Source organism: Penicillium solitum (assembly GCF_028829755.1).
Source record: "Penicillium solitum strain IBT 25940 chromosome Unknown utg000001l_segment0_segment0, whole genome shotgun sequence".
Lineage (NCBI taxonomy): Eukaryota > Fungi > Ascomycota > Eurotiomycetes > Eurotiales > Aspergillaceae > Penicillium > Penicillium solitum.
In genome coordinates, this window is record NW_027072121.1 from 504910 (window position 1) to 522024 (window position 17115).

A 17115-nucleotide genomic window follows, 5' to 3' on the forward strand; every position below is an offset into this window, starting at 1 on the left:
CATTACCTCGATTTGCACTGCATCTCCTGCTTGCTACTTTGTCTGCATCGATCAGTTGTTCCTCCCTGGCTTGGAGTCTGATCTGATATACCCCGATTATGACCTGTTAATATCGTTTTCGCTCTTGTCATTTTCGCTCCCCTCTATACTTTTTTGTCACTTAGCACTGTCTATATTGGATGTATTCCATGGCACTGACTGTGGACATCCTGTTGTTGTGATACTATTGTTTCAGCACTATTCCCTTGGTTCGCGTGTGTTGGTTTATTTGGTCTGGGTTTTGTTTGTTGACCCTTTTGGATCTGGGAAGAAACGGATTGTTTGGAATGGACTTGTCTCCTTGGTTTCTTCCTAGGGAGATACATACCCCTTTTGCTTACATATATCTATCTTTGATAGACACTTGGTGAATCTATTCCACCTTATCGTTTAAACATGACCTGTGTACTCCGTAGTCCCTTATCAAACCTCCGCGTAACCCATCATTAGTAAACCAGCCTTCAAAACTGTCCAGTTGTCAGATATCTGATTCATAATCGATCATCCTGATCCACGCCCTGTTACATATTAATGCTCTCCACTTATTCCGAGACTAACCGCGCAACCCCAACCTGATCCACATATCGGCAAAATTCGAAGCTCTACCTTGTCTTTTGTCGAAATATTTCCAAAGGCTACTCGAGCTAAGCGAAATCTTTAATAGTTGGACAAATTTCAAGATATGTAAATTAAGGGCTTTGAAGGTTAAAACAGTTAACATGATGACCTCTAGAATCAAGATGATTTCCTATTCCGAACTAGCGCCTTCCAAAAACATCCATGATGTGTATACCTAATCGACGGGCATATAATTTTTCAATTAACTTTCTTCAGCAAAAGAATTAGGTGGATCCATAGTATTCCTACTAAAGCTAATAAAACTGATATTTCACAAACTCATCCCTCCTTCCTCCTCCATCCCTCAAAGGAGATAAAAGCTACACAGCACCAAAATGGCAAATCCCCAATCAACAAGCACTGGAATCTCCCTCCAAGACCTGAACACAACAAACCTAGAAGAAAGACCCGCACGAACAACCCAAAATGACCTCTCAACGCCCCCCTCGGAAACAGACATAATGCAACAATCCCTGCTAGCAGACTCCCAAGTCCCAGACGGCGGCGAAGCCTGGGTCGTGATATCAGGTTGCGCAGTGGTAACATGGTGGTTTATCGGCACATCCTACTGCTGGGGTATTCTTCAAGCTGCACTTGTCAAAGAAGGCGTATCGTCATCGTCAACGCTGGCATTCGTTGGATCGCTAGCAACAGCATGTATCTCTTTCCTGGGGATTCTGAATGCGCGCATTATCCGTAAGCTCGGGACGCGCAGATCGGCCATTGCGGGTGTTTTCTTTCTTGGTCTTGGAGAGGTGCTGAGTGGGTTCTCGGCTATGAATATTGGGGGGTTGTTTGCGACAGCTGGGATTGTTATGGGAATTGGTATTAGGTGAGATTAATCCGGTTTGGGACTTGCGTCCATGTATACATAGTATACGTGGACGCTGGCTGAATACTAGAGCTCATGGCTACGAGATTGTTACTAACCATCACTACAGTCTCTGCTTCATGGTCGTCTCCGTCACACCGGCACAGTATTTCCGAGCGAAGCGCGGAATCGCGAATGGCATCGTCTATGCAGCGGGCGGACTCGGCGGTGCTGTGATTAGCTTTGTGATGAATGCGCTGCTCGAGCGCGTGGGCGTGCAGTGGACGTTCCGGATTATCGGTTTTGCTACTTGGGGTACGGGCTTGCCGGCTGCGTATTTGATTAAGCAGCGGATTCCGATTCCGCCTTCGGCTTTTGTGGATTGGTACGTTCTACTACTACATACCTAGATTTCTGCATTGGTTTTCGCTTTGCTATACTGCCATTGTTAATCCCCAGACTAACGACCTCTACAGGCGTCTATTCCGTGACATCCGCTTCGTCCTCCTTTTCGCAATGGGTGCAATCGCCACATTCCCCCTCTTAGTCCCACCCTTCTTCCTACCGCTCTTCACAGCTTCACTGGGGATGTCACCCGGCACTGGAGCAGGTATTGTCGCAGCATTCAACTTCTCCTCCGCGCTGGGGAGATTACTTTGTGGGCTATGTAGTGATTTCGTCGGACCGCTGAATACGCTATTTATTTCTCTTCTGCTGAGTGCACTGAGTATGTTGATTATCTGGCCTATCTCGACTTCACTGGGGCCGTTGGTCGTCTTTGTTATTGTCAACGGTATGGCGAATGGAGGCTTCTTTTCAACTATGCCTACCGTTGTTGGGAATACATTTGGCTCGGCGAGGGTGTCTGTTGTTATGGGGATGGTTGTGACGGGTTGGGCTGGGGGTTATTTGCTTGTAAGTTGACTGGCTGTGGTTGTTGATGTGGTTTGATATATGAGCTTGCAGTACTAACTATGCATACAGGGCGCTCCCATTGCTGGGTTTATCCTCGACGCTGCTGGTGGGGAGAATAAGGGGGTTACGGGGTACCGTCCGGCTATTTTCTATGCTGGTGCAATGGCTCTTGTTGCTTCTATTATTGGGCTTTCTATTCGACTGAAGACTGATATGAAGCTGCTCAAGAAGCTCTAGGATGGGTATGTCTGGGGTTATGAATATCGTATGATGTTAGGATGTACCACATGTAAATTAATAGAATTTAAATGAATAAATAGATCAATAGACAAATGGATAAATACACAAAATAGACAAAACAGAGAAAAGAGGAGTCAACAAGCGAGGCATATAGATGGCCGAGGTTCAACGGGGCCCCATAGTTCCAAGTACTGCGAACTACGCCGCATCCGCCAGAACGTCAAGTCTTTTTTTTCATCAATTCATATTCACCTCTCATTTCCTTTCTACAGAGATATATTAAAATCTATTCAATTCAAAATGACTCTAAAATCAGTCAATTGCCTGAGACGTCCAGCACTGCACTTCAGAAGCTTGGCCATTCCTCTACGTCAATCACCAATTAAATCATGCATCGCGCAATATAGCTCCCATTCACCAATGGGCTCAACGACCGCCAGCACACGCAAAAAAGTAACAATTCAGACCATTCAAAACCTCTACAAAAAGAACGAACCCATTACAGTCCTCACAGCATCCGATTTCCCAAGCGGCCATGTCGCCGACACAGCCGGAATGGAGATCGTGCTCGTAGGCGACAGCCTCGCAATGGTCGCAATGGGCATGGAAGATACAAATGAAGTAACAATGGACGAGATGCTCCTCCATTGCCGGAGTGTAAACCGCGCGGTCAAGAGTGCCTTTACAGTGAGTACTGCGCACATGCATGCATGCATGCATACATGCATATCATACCCCATCCCGAATACATACTACATACACCCCACCCCACCAAAATGCATCATCTCACAATCCCTATAGATTGCAGACCTACCAATGGGCTCATACGAAACAACCCCAGAAAAAGCCCTAACCTCCGCAATCCGAATGGTAAAAGAAGGCGGAATGAAAGGCGTGAAACTCGAAGGCGGAGCCGAGATGGCATCAACAATCCGCAAGATCTCACAAGCCGGGATCCCCGTCATGGCGCACATCGGATTAACACCGCAGCGCCAGCACTCGCTAGGCGGGTTCCGTGTGCAGGGCAAGTCAGCCGCGGGCGCAGTGAAACTTCTGCGGGATGCATTGGCTGTGCAGAAGGCTGGTGCTTGTATGGTTCTTATTGAGGCTGTGCCGCCTGAGATTGCGGAGATTGTTACGCGGCGGCTGAGTGTCCCGACTATTGGGATTGGGTCTGGGAATGGGTGTTCGGGACAGGTGCTTGTGCAGGTTGATATGCTTGGGAATTTCCCGGAGGGGAGGTTTTTGCCCAAGTTTGTTAAGACTTATGCGGATGTTTGGGGGGAGGCCAGGAGGGGGGTTGAGGCTTATAGGGAGGAGGTTAAGAGTAGAGCTTTTCCTTCGGTTGGGTATACTTATCCTGTTTCTAAGGAGGTTTTGGAGGAGTTTGAGAAGGTTGTTGATGAGGTTGCGGGTGAGGAGGAATGAATCAGCAGCTGGTGTATTTTTTGGATATTTAGTTGCTTTTCAAGACAATCTGTATATATGCTTGAGCCTTGAGCCATAGTCTTGACCTTTTACATCTGCTCAGTAATATAATATCCAAAGTGAGCTTCCAACCTGCCGACATGCTTTAAGATATACCAAGATATGAAAACCACCATCTCAGCCAAAAGTCCTTGAGTATCAATTAAAATGCAAATTCAATTCGTACAGAGCATATACAACCTCTAAACATCACCCAACAAATCCACCCAGCTTTTAAATAGAATCCAAGATCCCACCAGCCGATACTTCTTTTCATTTCACCTCAAAACACCCCCAACACCAGCCCACCCAAGCACAAACCCACTAAGCGCCTCACTCATAACACCACCACCAAACCAAACATCCCTCCAAGCACCCTTACGAAGAATCTTCCTGGGACCAGCCTTCCCTCCAAGCTGCATGCGCACAGCCTTACTCTTCTCATCCATCTCAATAACACCCTCGATCTCACCAGTGTTACTACCAGGGAAGAACGAGCCTGCACCTGCGCCGCCGGAGCGGTGGATCAGAACCGCATGGAAGAGCCCTGATACTAGGATCGTGCCGAGGAAGTAGAAGGCGAAGCCGTAGCCTGATTGCAGGGCTAGGATTCCGGCGGATAGACCGAGGAGGAAGGAGGTTAGGCTGTGGAGGGAGGAGAGGACCTGTTTTTTTGTATTAGTTTGTGTGCTATTAGAATAAAGGATTCGGATGTAAATCTGGTATTGGTGTAGTGAATATGGATGTGGGATAGGGGTGGTTGGATGGGATGTGGGATGTGGGAATGTCATACGCGGTTGTTGTGTTGGACGGCCTCGGGTACGAGAGGGGTGATTAGCAGGGAGAGTTCCTGCTTTGTAGGTGCCATTTTGGCTGGCTTGGTGTCTTTTTATTCCCCGACTTGTTGTAGTTGATGTTTGGTTTGAGAGGTCGAGCTATGGCTCTCGGTGTTCGTGGCGGGTACTGATCACGTCTTGAGCGGAGGTTTGCTGGGCTTGACCTAGATCACAGGGGTGTTGCTCTTCAATGACGATGAAATTGTTGCATCAAGAGATATTCTCGTGGAGGGGTGGACACAGCAGCTTTCGGCTTGAACAGATGGAGGTCGGAGGTGGCAGCGAGTTTCTAGAAGTGCACGGGCCACTTCCACCTGGTCCCCAAAATGATATTCCGATGTTTCAAGACTTACGGAGTACACTACACCACATTCAAGAGCGCAACACCATTTAGAAGAGTATTTAACGTAAATCAAATCAGTCATGTTCATATCTACTATTAACCCGAATCCAATGTTCAATAATCCTGAGCCTTTCTCATGAATCTGTTCATATCACACCATTTGATACATTTATCCTCAATTATGCTGCAAAACATAGCAGAAAGAAAATGCGAGTACCATGATGTCGCTGACTTTAAATTCAAATATCACATTAAACCAGATTTTCGAATTTGCCATCAACACGGGCCTCCTTGACCTGCTCAAAGACCTGATGGAAATGTTAGTGGATGATCCAAATTAAATATCTAACAATGCTTACCTTTAGCATTTTGTTGCGTGCACCCAAAGCGTTGACACCGCGATCTTCCAGGGCCTTGTCGTCCAGGTCGACCAGTTCCGTCCACTGGAGGTCCTTCAGGTTGTCGGTATACTTGTGCAGCCTGAGGGATCGCAGCCAGCTGGGGATATCCTTCAGAAGAGCCGGGTCGGTGGGGTCCTCGGGCGGTTTCGAGCTGCCACGGCGACCCCGCGGAGAGCGGCCTCGTGTAACCTCCGAGTGATCCGACAGGTAGCCTTCACTGCCCAGACCAAACTGCCCAATGTTCAAAGAGCCCAATCCATTGCCCATAAGAGGGTTGTTGGGATCGTATGCCGCCAGGAACCCATTGTTCTGCGGTGAGGTGAAGCCCATGGGGGTCAAACCACCACCGTGCATAGCAATGCCGGGCGATGTTGGGCGAGACCGTCTACCGGCCATAGCCGCCTGTTGCTGAGCCTGCAGAGCTGCCAGCTGCTGAGAGTTGAGGAGCTGACCGGCGACCAAGTGCTGTCCACCCAGGCCTGGACTAGCCAAGCCCTGAGAAAGCATCGGGTTTCCATGCGAGTTCTTGCCCTGACCATCATTGGAGCGAGCACGGCGGTACTTGCGCGCATCATCCAGAGCAATGCGGTTGTTCACCGTCGACAAAGCTGCCAGCTTCATTGCCGTGGCATTAGCCACCATATCCGCGTGGGTGTTGGGGTTCTGGTGTGATTGCTGACCGAAAGTCGCAGTCATCGGAGTGTTTGTCATCGACGCCCAGCTGTGGTTGCCGACGTTGTATGGCGAAAGCAGGGGGGGCTCGATATCCGCAGCGGGAACATTGACAGTCTGGGGGAGAGGCGAGCGCATGCCAGAGGGTTGGCTGAACTGGCCCATAGGCTGGTGTCCGGAGGATGACTTGGGCCGAGCGATCGGAGGCTGCGTGTCGGAAACACCACGCTGAGTCCACGGAGAGCCAGGCTGTTGGCCCAGACCGTCCGAATTGTTGTCAGGCGCCGAGATGGTGGGCGCAACGAATGAGGCACGGTCGAAGACTGCGCTATTGCGGTTGGACGGGGGTGCGTTGCCAGTTTGCTGGGTAAATTCGGCCTTCTTCTTCGCAATAGCCGCGGCAGCGTCCGGGAACATCGCATTGATGGTGGAAGGGTCAAGGACAGAGTTGCGCTTCGCGCCAGGGGATGGCGGGGGTCGGCCGAGGGAGTTCCGGGAAGAGGTGTCCATATTAAGCTTCGACATAGCATCGCTCAGACGGCTGGACATGGCATCTAGACGAAAAGTTAGTTACATCCAAAAGACAAAGGGATAATTTGTCATACCCTTTTCGCCAAAATTGGCAGGGGAGAGCAGGCCGGACATCGGGTGACCCTGAGACATTTGCTGCAGGACTTGGATGAAAAACCGGATCTGTACCTGAGTGGTCTGCTGCAGCAAAGCATATAGGGCTGCAGTTCTCTCGGCTTCACTCAGAACACGGAACCATTGCTCGATAGCACTGAGTTCATCCTTAAAGTCCTGATCAAGCGTGGCAGCTGCCATTTCTTCCAATGTAGTTTCGTACTGATCAATGTCCGCAAGCCATTGTTGAGCGGCACGGTCCAAAGCATCTTCCGTCGCGTTCTGACCTTGGGTTTGTTGGTTGAAAAAGACCTCCGATGATGGACGGATGCTTCGGGCGGACAGCGGCGAAGGAAACCCGGACATGTCTGCCGACGCCCGCAGCTGGTGCGATCCGAGGTTTCGCGATGAGGATGGAGGACGGAGAGTTGAATTTGATGCTTCAGGAGTGCTGTTGCGATTGCCAATGATATGACTGGCCATGGTTTTTAAGGCGACGTGTTGTGAGGACTAGTAAATACAGTGGGGGAAATGATTACTGCAAAACACCTGCAGGACCTGCTGAGTTTGCGTAACAAATAAAATCAAAAAAGTCCTTGAACCAGGATCCAGGCTAAGATCCTAAAGTATCAGATGACGCTGAAAAGATCCAGATCTCTCTCGTTTGATGGCACAGACCAGTCCAGTGGGCTGCACCTCGGAAATTTGAGATCGAAAAATTAAGGCCTGGAACGAAAGGAAATTGAGACTTGAAGCAATAGTGTGTCAAACACAGTCAAGCCACCGAGTCCCAAAGAAGGAGGGAAAGGAAAGGAAAGGGGGGGGAAGAGAAGAGGTTAGGTGGAGAGAGAGAGAGAGAGAGAGAGAGAGAGGAAGAGGAAGAGGAGGAAGTCGGGGATTGAAGAAGTTTGGTGAAGAGGCTTTTCTGTTTCAGGCAGATCACGGGTTCACCGAGAACCTCGTCAACATTCTTTCTTGACTTCTCCATATCTCTGCTTTTTAAGTCAAAGGACATTTTCTATTTTATTTTCTTTCTTGGCAATTCACCTCTTGGTCAAATCTGAATATTTTCTTCAGCCCTGGTGGAGACAGATACTATGAACATCTGCCAAGCCTAGACCTGAACCCGTTCCTAAATTCAGTGCACTTCAACTATACTGGATTGATAATGAACTTCCCTTGGTGATCTACATTTCTGATGATTATCTTAAGCTGGACCTTTTATCAGCAGTGGGAAACACTCTCTATTGAACTTTGAATCGTCAGTGGCCATGAGTTCCCAGCATTACCCGGACGGCATTCCTCTGGATGAGGAAATGCAGGAGGGAGAGTCGGTATATCCGGATATCGATGAAACAGTTCACTATCCATGGCAAAATGAGCAATCTTTTGACATCGGGGATATGCTTGCCTCCGTGATTGATCCACGTTTGTTTGGGGACCAAAACCCACAAACTCAACCCCAAAGCATCAATCAATATCCTCAACACCCCAACGAAGGCCAAGGCGAAGTCGAAGAAGAGCAAGAGGCTGATGACTTCTACTTAAATGAATATGATAGTCAGGGGTATCCCCCAGTATCGTATCCTCCCGTGCCTGACGATGGAGCCATGTCGGACGAGGACTTTGCCTTATCCGAAGACGAAAGCGAGAGGTATGTATGCTAAGACACCGCATCTCCGGCTTTGTTTAACACAATAGTAGTGAGTCTGATGAAGACGAACCAGCGGAGGATGATGACGATGATCATTCAGGCGCCAGCAGGCGCCGCCGTCGTGGAGGTGGACGCTTTTCCGGAAGATATGGCGCTCGCGGCGGAAAGGGCATCAAAAGAGGACCGCGCAAACCGCTGGAGCCCAGTCCGGAATTCAAACATCTTCATTCGGGGGCTACCTCTGCCTTCATTGATGGAGACTACGAACGGGCCATTGAGCTGGTGATGCAGGCGATTCAGATTAACCCCGAGATGTTCGCTGCTCATTCTTTGCTCTCAGAAATTTTCCTCGCACAAGGAGAAAATGATAAAGCCCTGGCAGCTCTATTCAATGGAGCTCATACGAGGCCGAAAGATCCAGGTGTCTGGGTCAAAGTTGCTCGGCTCATCTTGGATCGCGCTGGAGAAGATCGGCAATCCGCATTGCATGATGTTGCTTATTGTTACAGCCGTATCCTCGAGGTCAGCCCCGGCAACACCAATATTCGGTTCCAGAGAGCAGCTATCTATCGTGAGCTAGGCCACAATGGCCGAGCCGCAACTGAGTATGAGAGACTACTCAAGGACTGCCCACACAGTGCCAGAGCACTGCGCCATCTTGCAGAGACCTACATTGATCTCAATGACGTTCAAAAAGCAGCAGATTATTATGCGGACAGCATTGACCACTACCTATCTCTCGACCCTGAGGATTCCGAGTTCACTTGGTCGGATCTCAATATCTACGTTGAACTTTTTGGCTATCTTAAACAACCCGAAGAAGGGCTCATCTCTTTAAAAATACTTGCACGTTGGCTTCTGGGTCGCGGAGAAGACTCAGTGTGGGACGGCCACGAAGATGACGACAGAGAATGGGACGCTGACGATTCGCCTCGACGCATCAAAACCGATGGTTTTATGCCTGGTCAGTGGCCTCGAGAGTCATATGGGCTTGGTCTTCCGCTGGAGCTTCGTATAAAAATGGGTGTTTTTCGCCTCAAAATGGGCGACAAGCATCAGAGCGAGGCATTAGTGAGTTGGATGCTGGATAACGATAATGATTGAATGACAATACTAACAAAATACAACTAGCATCACTTTGAATGGCTTAACCCAGAAGATGATTCCGAAGGTGCCCGGATTTTCGACTATGGTGATCTTTTCAGGGAAGTGGCAGATGCTTTAAAACAAGTCGGTCTCTTCGAAGAAGCACTCCGATACTATACGCCCATCCAGCAGACCGCTGAACATGCCGATATCAGCTTCTTTATGGCTATGGCTGATTGCTGTATGCAGCTAGGCAAGATGGAAGATGCTGAAAGCTGTTATCTACTCGTCGCTGAACACGATGCTAGTCATATGGAGTCGCGAGTACTGCTCGCTAAGCTCTATGAGAGCCTCGGGATGAGCGAACAGGCTATGAAGTATGTCGGTGAGGCAGTTCTGATTGGCCGGCAGGAAACTCGCAGCCGGGGAAGAAGAAAGGACACTAGACTCGAACAGCTTGCCATAGAGTTCAAGATGGCTGGATCAGAACCCCTCCGGCCAATCGCACCCAAACCAACACAGACAGCAACACTGATGAACGCAGCTCCTTCAGCCCCTGGCAAAGGACGGGCGCAACCTGGCGAAGGTACTAGGACTGATGATATTCAATTCTTGTATGCGAAGTTGTTGGAGTTGAATCCACAAGTCAAAGACGGTGTCCCTGTAGCCGTTGAAGATTGGCTGGACATTGCCGATGCTCTATTGCGAGATTTCCGAAACAATCGGGCGTTCTATCCGATGGATCGAAGTATTGCCTTTAGGGGATATTCGACTGGTACAAAATCCAAGAACCAGACCAAAAACGGCACAATGATGGATGAAATGCAGCAAATGGCGGGCCGTCTTCAAGAAACCTTGGGTATGTCATCCTGCTTAGTTCATCCATATACACCATACTAATGTTACATTTAGGAGATGTCTCAGAGGAGCCCTTGCAAGGCGTCATTCCCACTGACTACCATGGAATACCATTCGATGAATGGCTTGACATATTTCTGCAATACGCTCTACTCGTAGCAGAACAAGGCGAGACAGAAGAAGCTTATGAGGTCCTTGATTCTGCGGCGATTGCAAGTATCTGGTTACACTCTAAGCCTAAGTCGCGATTGATTCATGTTTGCTGGTTCAGTAAGTCCGTCCAATTCACTAACAAGTAATTATCTACTAACACCTTTATAGCATGCGCTCTCCGCGCACGAGATGAAGAGACACTGGCCAATGAAGCCCGCTGGTTCATCAAAGAATACCAGTTTGTCACCGACACTTATCGACTTTTCTCCATGCTGGGCCACCTATGTGGCGACCCTCACCGATCCCTTTTCCATTCCTCCGGAAACATGAAATTCATGCTTCGCCAAGTCAAAGCGATAGACTTCACGATGCCACAAGATACCCCTCGACCCGTCCGGCATTCTGTCTGGAAAGAGCGCGCCACTCTATCCACACGGGATGAAGCCGGTGACCCCATCACCGCGAAATCGTTAGACATTGCTCTTCTTGTGCTCTATGGCCACATGCTGTACTCTGGAAACAGTTTCTACCCCGCGCTGAACTATTTCTTCCGAGCATACGCCCTAGACGACCAAAACCCAGCCGTTCTCCTCTCCATCGCCCTCTCATTCATCCACCACTCTCTCAAACGACAATCCGAGAATCGTCACTACCTCATTATGCAAGGACTGTCCTTTATGCACGAATACCGGCTGGTTCGGGAGAAGCCGGGAACTCTTCTACCCGAGAAACAAGAGATGGAATTTAATTTCGCTCGTGTCTGGCACTCGCTTGGTCTGGCTCATCTTGCTATCGATGGGTACGACCGGGTCTTGAAACTCGGCGAGCAGATTCAAGAAGAAGCTAAGCAAAAGTCTCTTCAAAAACCAACATCTACAACAGATGGTGCTGATGTGGTTATGGGCGATGACGGCAAACCTCAGGAGACTTCATCGCCCACTGGCCAGCCTTGCGTTGAGGATTTCACGCGCGAGGCCGCTTATGCACTGCAGTGTATTCACGTTCTCAGCGGAAATGCAGAGACGGCGAAGGCTGTTACAGAAAAATGGCTTGTCATCTGACGTCAGTTCATGCTTCTACCTGCTTTTCTGACTGATGGAAACTGATCTTCGTTTTGTAATGTGTATCATATGAATAAGAACTTCAAAATCAAGACTATCAAGTTAATTTACAAGCCGTTGTATTCAAAGCAGCCTTGGGGGAATATATACATGTGGAAAAAGCCATGGGTTCCCAAAAGCGCCTTCATATACACCTGAAAGACATCTAAAAAAGACATGACGAGACCGTTTATGCGGCCGCCTATTCTTATACATTATAAAGTGAGAGTGGATAACTACCTAAATTACTACCGGGCAATATTAACCAATAAGAGAGTTATGTTCTTGTGGCACACATCTCAAAGCTCGTTCTATTTTTCTTGAAACAAGCTGTCGAAGCTCCCGGGCATTGTTCTATTTTAGCAGACATCTTATCCCTCTCTCGTGTATTTCGCTTTTACCGGTCAGGCCTGATTCAATGGAATCCCTGAACGTAGAGTATTCCATAGCGGCCAGTCACTGGTTGCATGATCAATCTTGTGGCAATGTCGTTGACACCTTGCTCGTGTTGTCGATTGAAGTTGCAATATATATAAGCCATTCCAACGGCGGGGTCGACAAAGCTTCGGCGAAGGTCGTCAACAACCATTGCGTTTATGATTATTTTCCTACTCCTTGAATACCTAGGTAAAATAATGTCTGCTTGAAAGTTCTTTGCCAATTTTTGTATGGACCCTACTATAAGAATCACTTGCGAGTTCCTGGTTGTTGCATTTTCAAGAATTGGCTCTGCTGATGGCCGTAATTGGTTGGTGAAAGCCAATTCAGAAGTTCCAGGTCTTCTTTTCTTTCAAATTTGGAGCTTATTTTTTTTGAACTTGAGCTTCTATTCCGCTAATAGTACGGTTGACTAACATCATTATCAGAGCACGCATAATATATTCAGGCTCTTAAAACTAACCTTGGCTTAGAATATCTCTTAACGGGCGCTCGCTGGCGACATGACTTGGCTGCACGTATTCCAGAAGGGCCCTCGCACATGCCGCAGCCACAGCTGCAGCATATGGCTGCCATTCGTCGTTCTTCCTTCTATCGGCATAATCACAAATCCCCCGTATGACAATGCAGGGGAAGTCATTCATCAGCCCCGCCGCCTCCATTTCAACACACAAGACTTTTCCTCCGAGGTTCTCATCGATACTGTCACGAAGCTTGGCATCTTTGATAACTTGGTTGCCGGAGGCTATCAGGCCGCAATGCACATCACCGACTCCCTGTTGCTTTGGTGTCCGATTCAACTGCGCCAGTTTGCCACCACGATCTGCGGGGGCCAAGATTTGCAATCCCGAGGGATTGCCAATGGATCGTGACATGTGGACTTCGTCCCGATCACCAACTAGCTCCGAATAAGGCGGTTCGCTGTACTCGGGCACTAGATTTGGCCATCTTTTGCCCATCTCTTTTAGATATTGGGGTAGAAGGCTATGTTTCTTGAGCCTGTTCCTGCTTCTCAATTTGGCCACGGCTGTCAGAAGTGCGCTTGGAGGGCTGTTCAAAGCACCTGTACGCTTGAATTTCCCGCCATCTTCTGTCTTGCCAAGATCCCATTGAACAACTCCTGGATACTGGTCCACAGGAATGCTGATCACAACATCTCCGAGTTCAACTTTGGAAGGGATGCCACCACCAATGCCTACCATCAGGCCGACCCTGATGGATGGAAAAGTGCGCGCCATCTGGGTCGAACAAGTGGCCGCTGCATTATTGCCCATTATTCCTGCTGGTAGACAGGCTATGACGATGTTGTGTTTTCCGATAGACCCAAGTGTGTACGTATTCGGATCATCAGGCGGCATATGTAGATCGGGATGCTCCTGTTCTAACATAGCAATCGCAGCAGTCTGCTCTTCAAACAATGCACAAATCCATCCGACGGCGTAGTCATTGCGTGTCAGCTTTGTCAAGTGACACTGGTTCTCTGATACATTGCTCATCCTGCAAGAGATGGAATTCTCAGGGGATTGTTTATAGTCATCAAGCCTTTCAGCTATCTCGAGAATTCTGCTATCGTGCTGCACGGTGCAGGTAGCAAGATAAACTGCTCTGTGTCGAGGGAAATTGATGGATGGTCAGAATAGATAAGGACCCGAGAAATTTCTCGCAAGGTTTTTGTCTGAGTGAATAATTTGAACCAAGTAGCACAAGTATAAGTATCTGCTAGTCCACACTTAGGAACGTCAATGGTGAAATCTCTTTACTAAGTACCTGATCACTTGGAATAGCTCGGGCATCAGTGAGTGATCGCTACCCAATCGGGAAATACGGCGCTAACTATTCATAGGACCATACTTGGATCACAGCCGATGCTTTGGCGCCAGCACCAATACTCTAGTGCTTTGGCCCCCAGGTTATGCGCCCCTAAGTATAAAACTGCATGCAATTGTATGCATGCTCTATCTACCCTAACCGCTGGCCCCCGAAAAATCAATTGGTTTGAAAGATGCACCCCTTGCAAGGAATCCTCCTTTTCTATTCTATTTACGGTGTCCATTGCGCTTGCGTAATTAATGCCAGAAGTCTTATGTTCCTACAATAATCCTAGTCATGAGGCAGGCAATAAAAGGTATGTTTTCCCTATATTTCGAAGAGTAGACAGCTCTGCACTCTCCTCAATCCAATCCTCATTTCATTTCCAAAGTCTTTTTAAATGCTGAATTACTTTATATTAGGTTAAGCAAAAGTCAGACCCTGAAGATCTTCAAATAAGAATGTAGTAATGTAGTACCACAGAGTAGGGATCCGAAATAGAGATCAAGGTAAAATGCCTTATTGGTTCTAGGGCCCTGATAGAGATCTAAGGTTATAGTTAATAATAGAGGAATAGCGGGGTAAACATTTATATCTACAATATAGGGAGGGTAGGTATTAATAGCGGATCTGCCCGCAAGAATGTGGGGGGAGTGCGGAAATGCATGCGGAAATGAGTGGAATTGAGATTCTTGCTAATCAATATCTCACGCAATATATAAGCCTTATGGCTATGAATTATTACTGGCTCAGATATTCCTAGTCTGCAGGTCGGCGTGATAATTTTCCTTGAGCGGTTCCGGCCCTATTTCGCATAAATCCCCTAACCCTAATGCTCATGTCTCTCAGCCTTCGTTGATGTCATCGAGTCATTGAGATAAAAAAGAGCATACGGCCTCCTAAGATCTCAAGCACTAGCAAATGACTGTAGAGGACACCCAAAGAGTGGGAAACCATTCCAGCCCTCGAATTGAAAGTCCTGCAGAACTATTACCGATCACCTCGGCACACTCCAATTCCCCCACGGTCCAGGGATTTGGTGAAGACGAAAAATGCCATGATGTTAATGTTCAAAGCTCGACAGAAGAATCAGTAGAGAAACGAAAGTATTGGACACGCTTTATCGATGTCGTTTCATGGACACCGCCGCGATGTCGATGGAATACAGAGAATCCGGCTAAATTCGGCTTGCCTTTGAATATCCTGTTCGCATTCTCGGGAACTTTCACGGTATGGCATAGAAAAGTATCAAGATATGCCATAATCACTGCTAATTTAGTCGTACAGGTTGCCAATCTATACTATTCACATCCCATTCTTGATGTTCTTGCCCAATTCTTCGACGTCTCGCATGAGCGAGCGTCATTGATCCCAACCTGCAGCCAGGCTGGATATGCGACGGGATTGATCCTTCTTTGTCCTCTTGGGGACTTAGTTCGAAGAAGGCACTTCGTCTTGTTGTTGACGCTTGTTACTGCGACATTGTGGATTGGTGTCTGTATCACCAAGTCATTCGAAGTATTCCTTATTCTAAGTTATCTGTCGTCAGTCACGACTGTTACTCCAGTAAGTGGTTCAAAGCAAGCATATCCAATGCTCTGACCAGAACACAAATCTTACTGTCTATACAGCAAGTCATGCTCCCTCTCGTCGGAGATCTCGTCCCCCCAGCTCGTCGCGCAACAGCCCTATCAATCGTGTCTTCAGGACTCGTCCTGGGCCTTCTATTCGCCCGCCTGCTCTCAGGTATAGTCGCCGAATACTCACACTGGCGAAATATCTATTGGCTATCACTAGCCCTCCAATTCCTCATTTTCGCCCTTCTGTGGCTATTCATGCCGGACTACCCATCAACAAACACCAACATCTCCTACTTCAAGATCCTATATTCCATCATCGGATACTACTGGAAATCCCCAGTGCTTGTTCAGGCAACTCTCATGGGATTCTTCCTCTCAGCCACATTCACCAGTTTCTGGACAACGCTCACATTCCTCCTATCCGGTGATCCCTACAACTATCCAACCTTGACAATCGGACTATTCTCCCTGGCAGGTCTTACGCCGATGTTCCTGGGCCCACTCTTCTCGCGCTACATGATCGACAAATTCGTACCGCAGTTCTCCATCCTCATTAATTTTGGCATCATGATCACAGGTATCAGCATCGGTACCTATACAGGCACTTTTACTGTCGCGGGCCCAATTCTCCAGGCTGCACTTCAGGATTTCGGTCTGCAGATGAGTCAAATTGCCAATCGCGTTTCAATTTATAGTGTTGCGCCCAAGGCGCGGAATCGGATTAACACCGGATATATGATTGGCGTGTTCTGTGGTCAGCTTATGGGTACCTCTGTTGGGAATCGTCTGTATAGTCAAGGGGGCTGGATTCTGTCGGGAAGTGTCAATTTGGCGTTTATTGGGGCGGCGCTAATTATTTGTCTTCTTCGTGGCCCAGCTGAGAAGGGGTGGGTTGGGTGGCATGGTGGCATTCACATCCGACGAACGGAGTGATTTCCTGCTGTGCTTGGGTTTTTATTTATTCCATTGAAGTTTCGTTCCTGTTCATATGCTTTGCACTAGACTACATATATATATAGAATCTTGAAAAGTATCAATCCTCTTCTATGGCAGATTAATACCAACTTCATTTGAGATTTATTGGACACCAGCGCACATTAACAGGAAGTTTAAATAGGAGAACAACGGTACTTATGCAATTAGATACCTAAGTGCAGCCTTCGCGTTTATAGAACCTAACTCTGTATTGCTTCGAACCAAACTACCGCCAGCCTGGAACCGTTTCTCGTACGCTTAATATATCCGAAACGAATTTGACAAGTGCTTAACTATCTATTTCCATGTATGATGACGTTAACCAGTCCAATTCTCAATCCAGGGCGTGCGGAATAATTTAACAATGTTACATTGGACGAACGCCTATCAGTTACTCCGTACATATCGATTACAGCTCGATATCCAGCTATCTCTCTCTCGAAATTGCAATTGTACGTAACTATAGCTCCATGTACTCTGTATGTACAAAGATATT

At 47.9% G+C, this 17115-nt stretch overlaps 7 protein-coding genes across 7 annotated transcripts; 4 read left to right on the forward strand and 3 right to left on the reverse strand.

Moving 5' to 3' along the window:
- Nucleotides 1–992: 992 nt before the first annotated feature.
- On the forward strand, nucleotides 993–2620 carry N7455_000200 (uncharacterized protein; the record flags this gene model as incomplete). The annotated part of the gene is made up of 4 exons (XM_040952109.2): nucleotides 993–1489; nucleotides 1599–1853; nucleotides 1945–2383; nucleotides 2453–2620. The coding sequence occupies 4 exons, from the start codon at nucleotides 993–995 to the stop codon at nucleotides 2618–2620; spliced, it is 1359 nt and encodes a 452-aa protein (XP_040817499.1).
- Nucleotides 2621–2923: 303 nt separating this feature from the next.
- Nucleotides 2924–4051, forward strand: N7455_000201 (3-methyl-2-oxobutanoate hydroxymethyltransferase; the record flags this gene model as incomplete). The annotated part of the gene is made up of 2 exons (XM_040952349.2): nucleotides 2924–3310; nucleotides 3425–4051. The coding sequence occupies 2 exons, from the start codon at nucleotides 2924–2926 to the stop codon at nucleotides 4049–4051; spliced, it is 1014 nt and encodes a 337-aa protein (XP_040817311.2).
- Nucleotides 4052–4273: 222 nt separating this feature from the next.
- Nucleotides 4274–5197, reverse strand: N7455_000202 (EMC6 family protein). The gene is made up of 2 exons (XM_040952417.2): nucleotides 4884–5197; nucleotides 4274–4755 (listed from the first exon to the last, which is right to left on the reverse strand). Exons 1-2 carry the CDS (start codon nucleotides 4956–4958, stop codon nucleotides 4369–4371), a joined length of 462 nt encoding a protein of 153 aa, XP_040817211.1. The 5' UTR covers nucleotides 4959–5197; the 3' UTR covers nucleotides 4274–4368.
- Nucleotides 5198–5520: 323 nt separating this feature from the next.
- Nucleotides 5521–7449, reverse strand: N7455_000203 (RNA-binding protein VTS1; the record flags this gene model as incomplete). The annotated part of the gene is made up of 3 exons (XM_040952114.2): nucleotides 5521–5577; nucleotides 5629–6896; nucleotides 6948–7449. The coding sequence occupies 3 exons, from the start codon at nucleotides 7447–7449 to the stop codon at nucleotides 5521–5523; spliced, it is 1827 nt and encodes a 608-aa protein (XP_040817462.1).
- A 530-nt stretch (nucleotides 7450–7979) lies between these two features.
- On the forward strand, nucleotides 7980–11778 carry N7455_000204 (tetratricopeptide repeat protein; the record flags this gene model as incomplete). Its single annotated transcript, XM_065603757.1, has 5 exons — nucleotides 7980–8620; nucleotides 8668–9691; nucleotides 9752–10565; nucleotides 10619–10834; nucleotides 10886–11778. Exons 1-5 carry the CDS (start codon nucleotides 8238–8240, stop codon nucleotides 11776–11778), a joined length of 3330 nt encoding a protein of 1109 aa, XP_065462248.1. The 5' UTR covers nucleotides 7980–8237.
- Nucleotides 11779–12713: 935 nt separating this feature from the next.
- Nucleotides 12714–13751, reverse strand: N7455_000205 (5'-methylthioadenosine/S-adenosylhomocysteine nucleosidase family protein; the record flags this gene model as incomplete). The annotated part of the gene is made up of 1 exon (XM_040952084.2): nucleotides 12714–13751. The coding sequence occupies one exon, from the start codon at nucleotides 13749–13751 to the stop codon at nucleotides 12714–12716; it is 1038 nt and encodes a 345-aa protein (XP_040817408.2).
- A 1234-nt stretch (nucleotides 13752–14985) lies between these two features.
- N7455_000206 (MFS transporter) lies at nucleotides 14986–16577 on the forward strand (the record flags this gene model as incomplete). Its single annotated transcript, XM_040952323.2, has 3 exons — nucleotides 14986–15294; nucleotides 15352–15630; nucleotides 15696–16577. The coding sequence occupies 3 exons, from the start codon at nucleotides 14986–14988 to the stop codon at nucleotides 16575–16577; spliced, it is 1470 nt and encodes a 489-aa protein (XP_040817479.2).
- Between the last annotated feature and the right edge of the window lie 538 nt (nucleotides 16578–17115).

What these genes read in the sequence shown, in the direction of transcription:
- N7455_000202 (XM_040952417.2), bottom strand. Translation starts at nt 4,958, where the DNA reads ATGGCACCTACAAAGCAGGAACTCTCCCTGCTAATCACCCCTCTCGTA. An exon ending in CCGTCCAACACAACAACCGC is followed by an intron (nt 4,756 to 4,883) that starts GTATGACATTCC and finishes ACAAAAAAACAG; the next exon opens with GTCCTCTCCTCCCTCCACAG.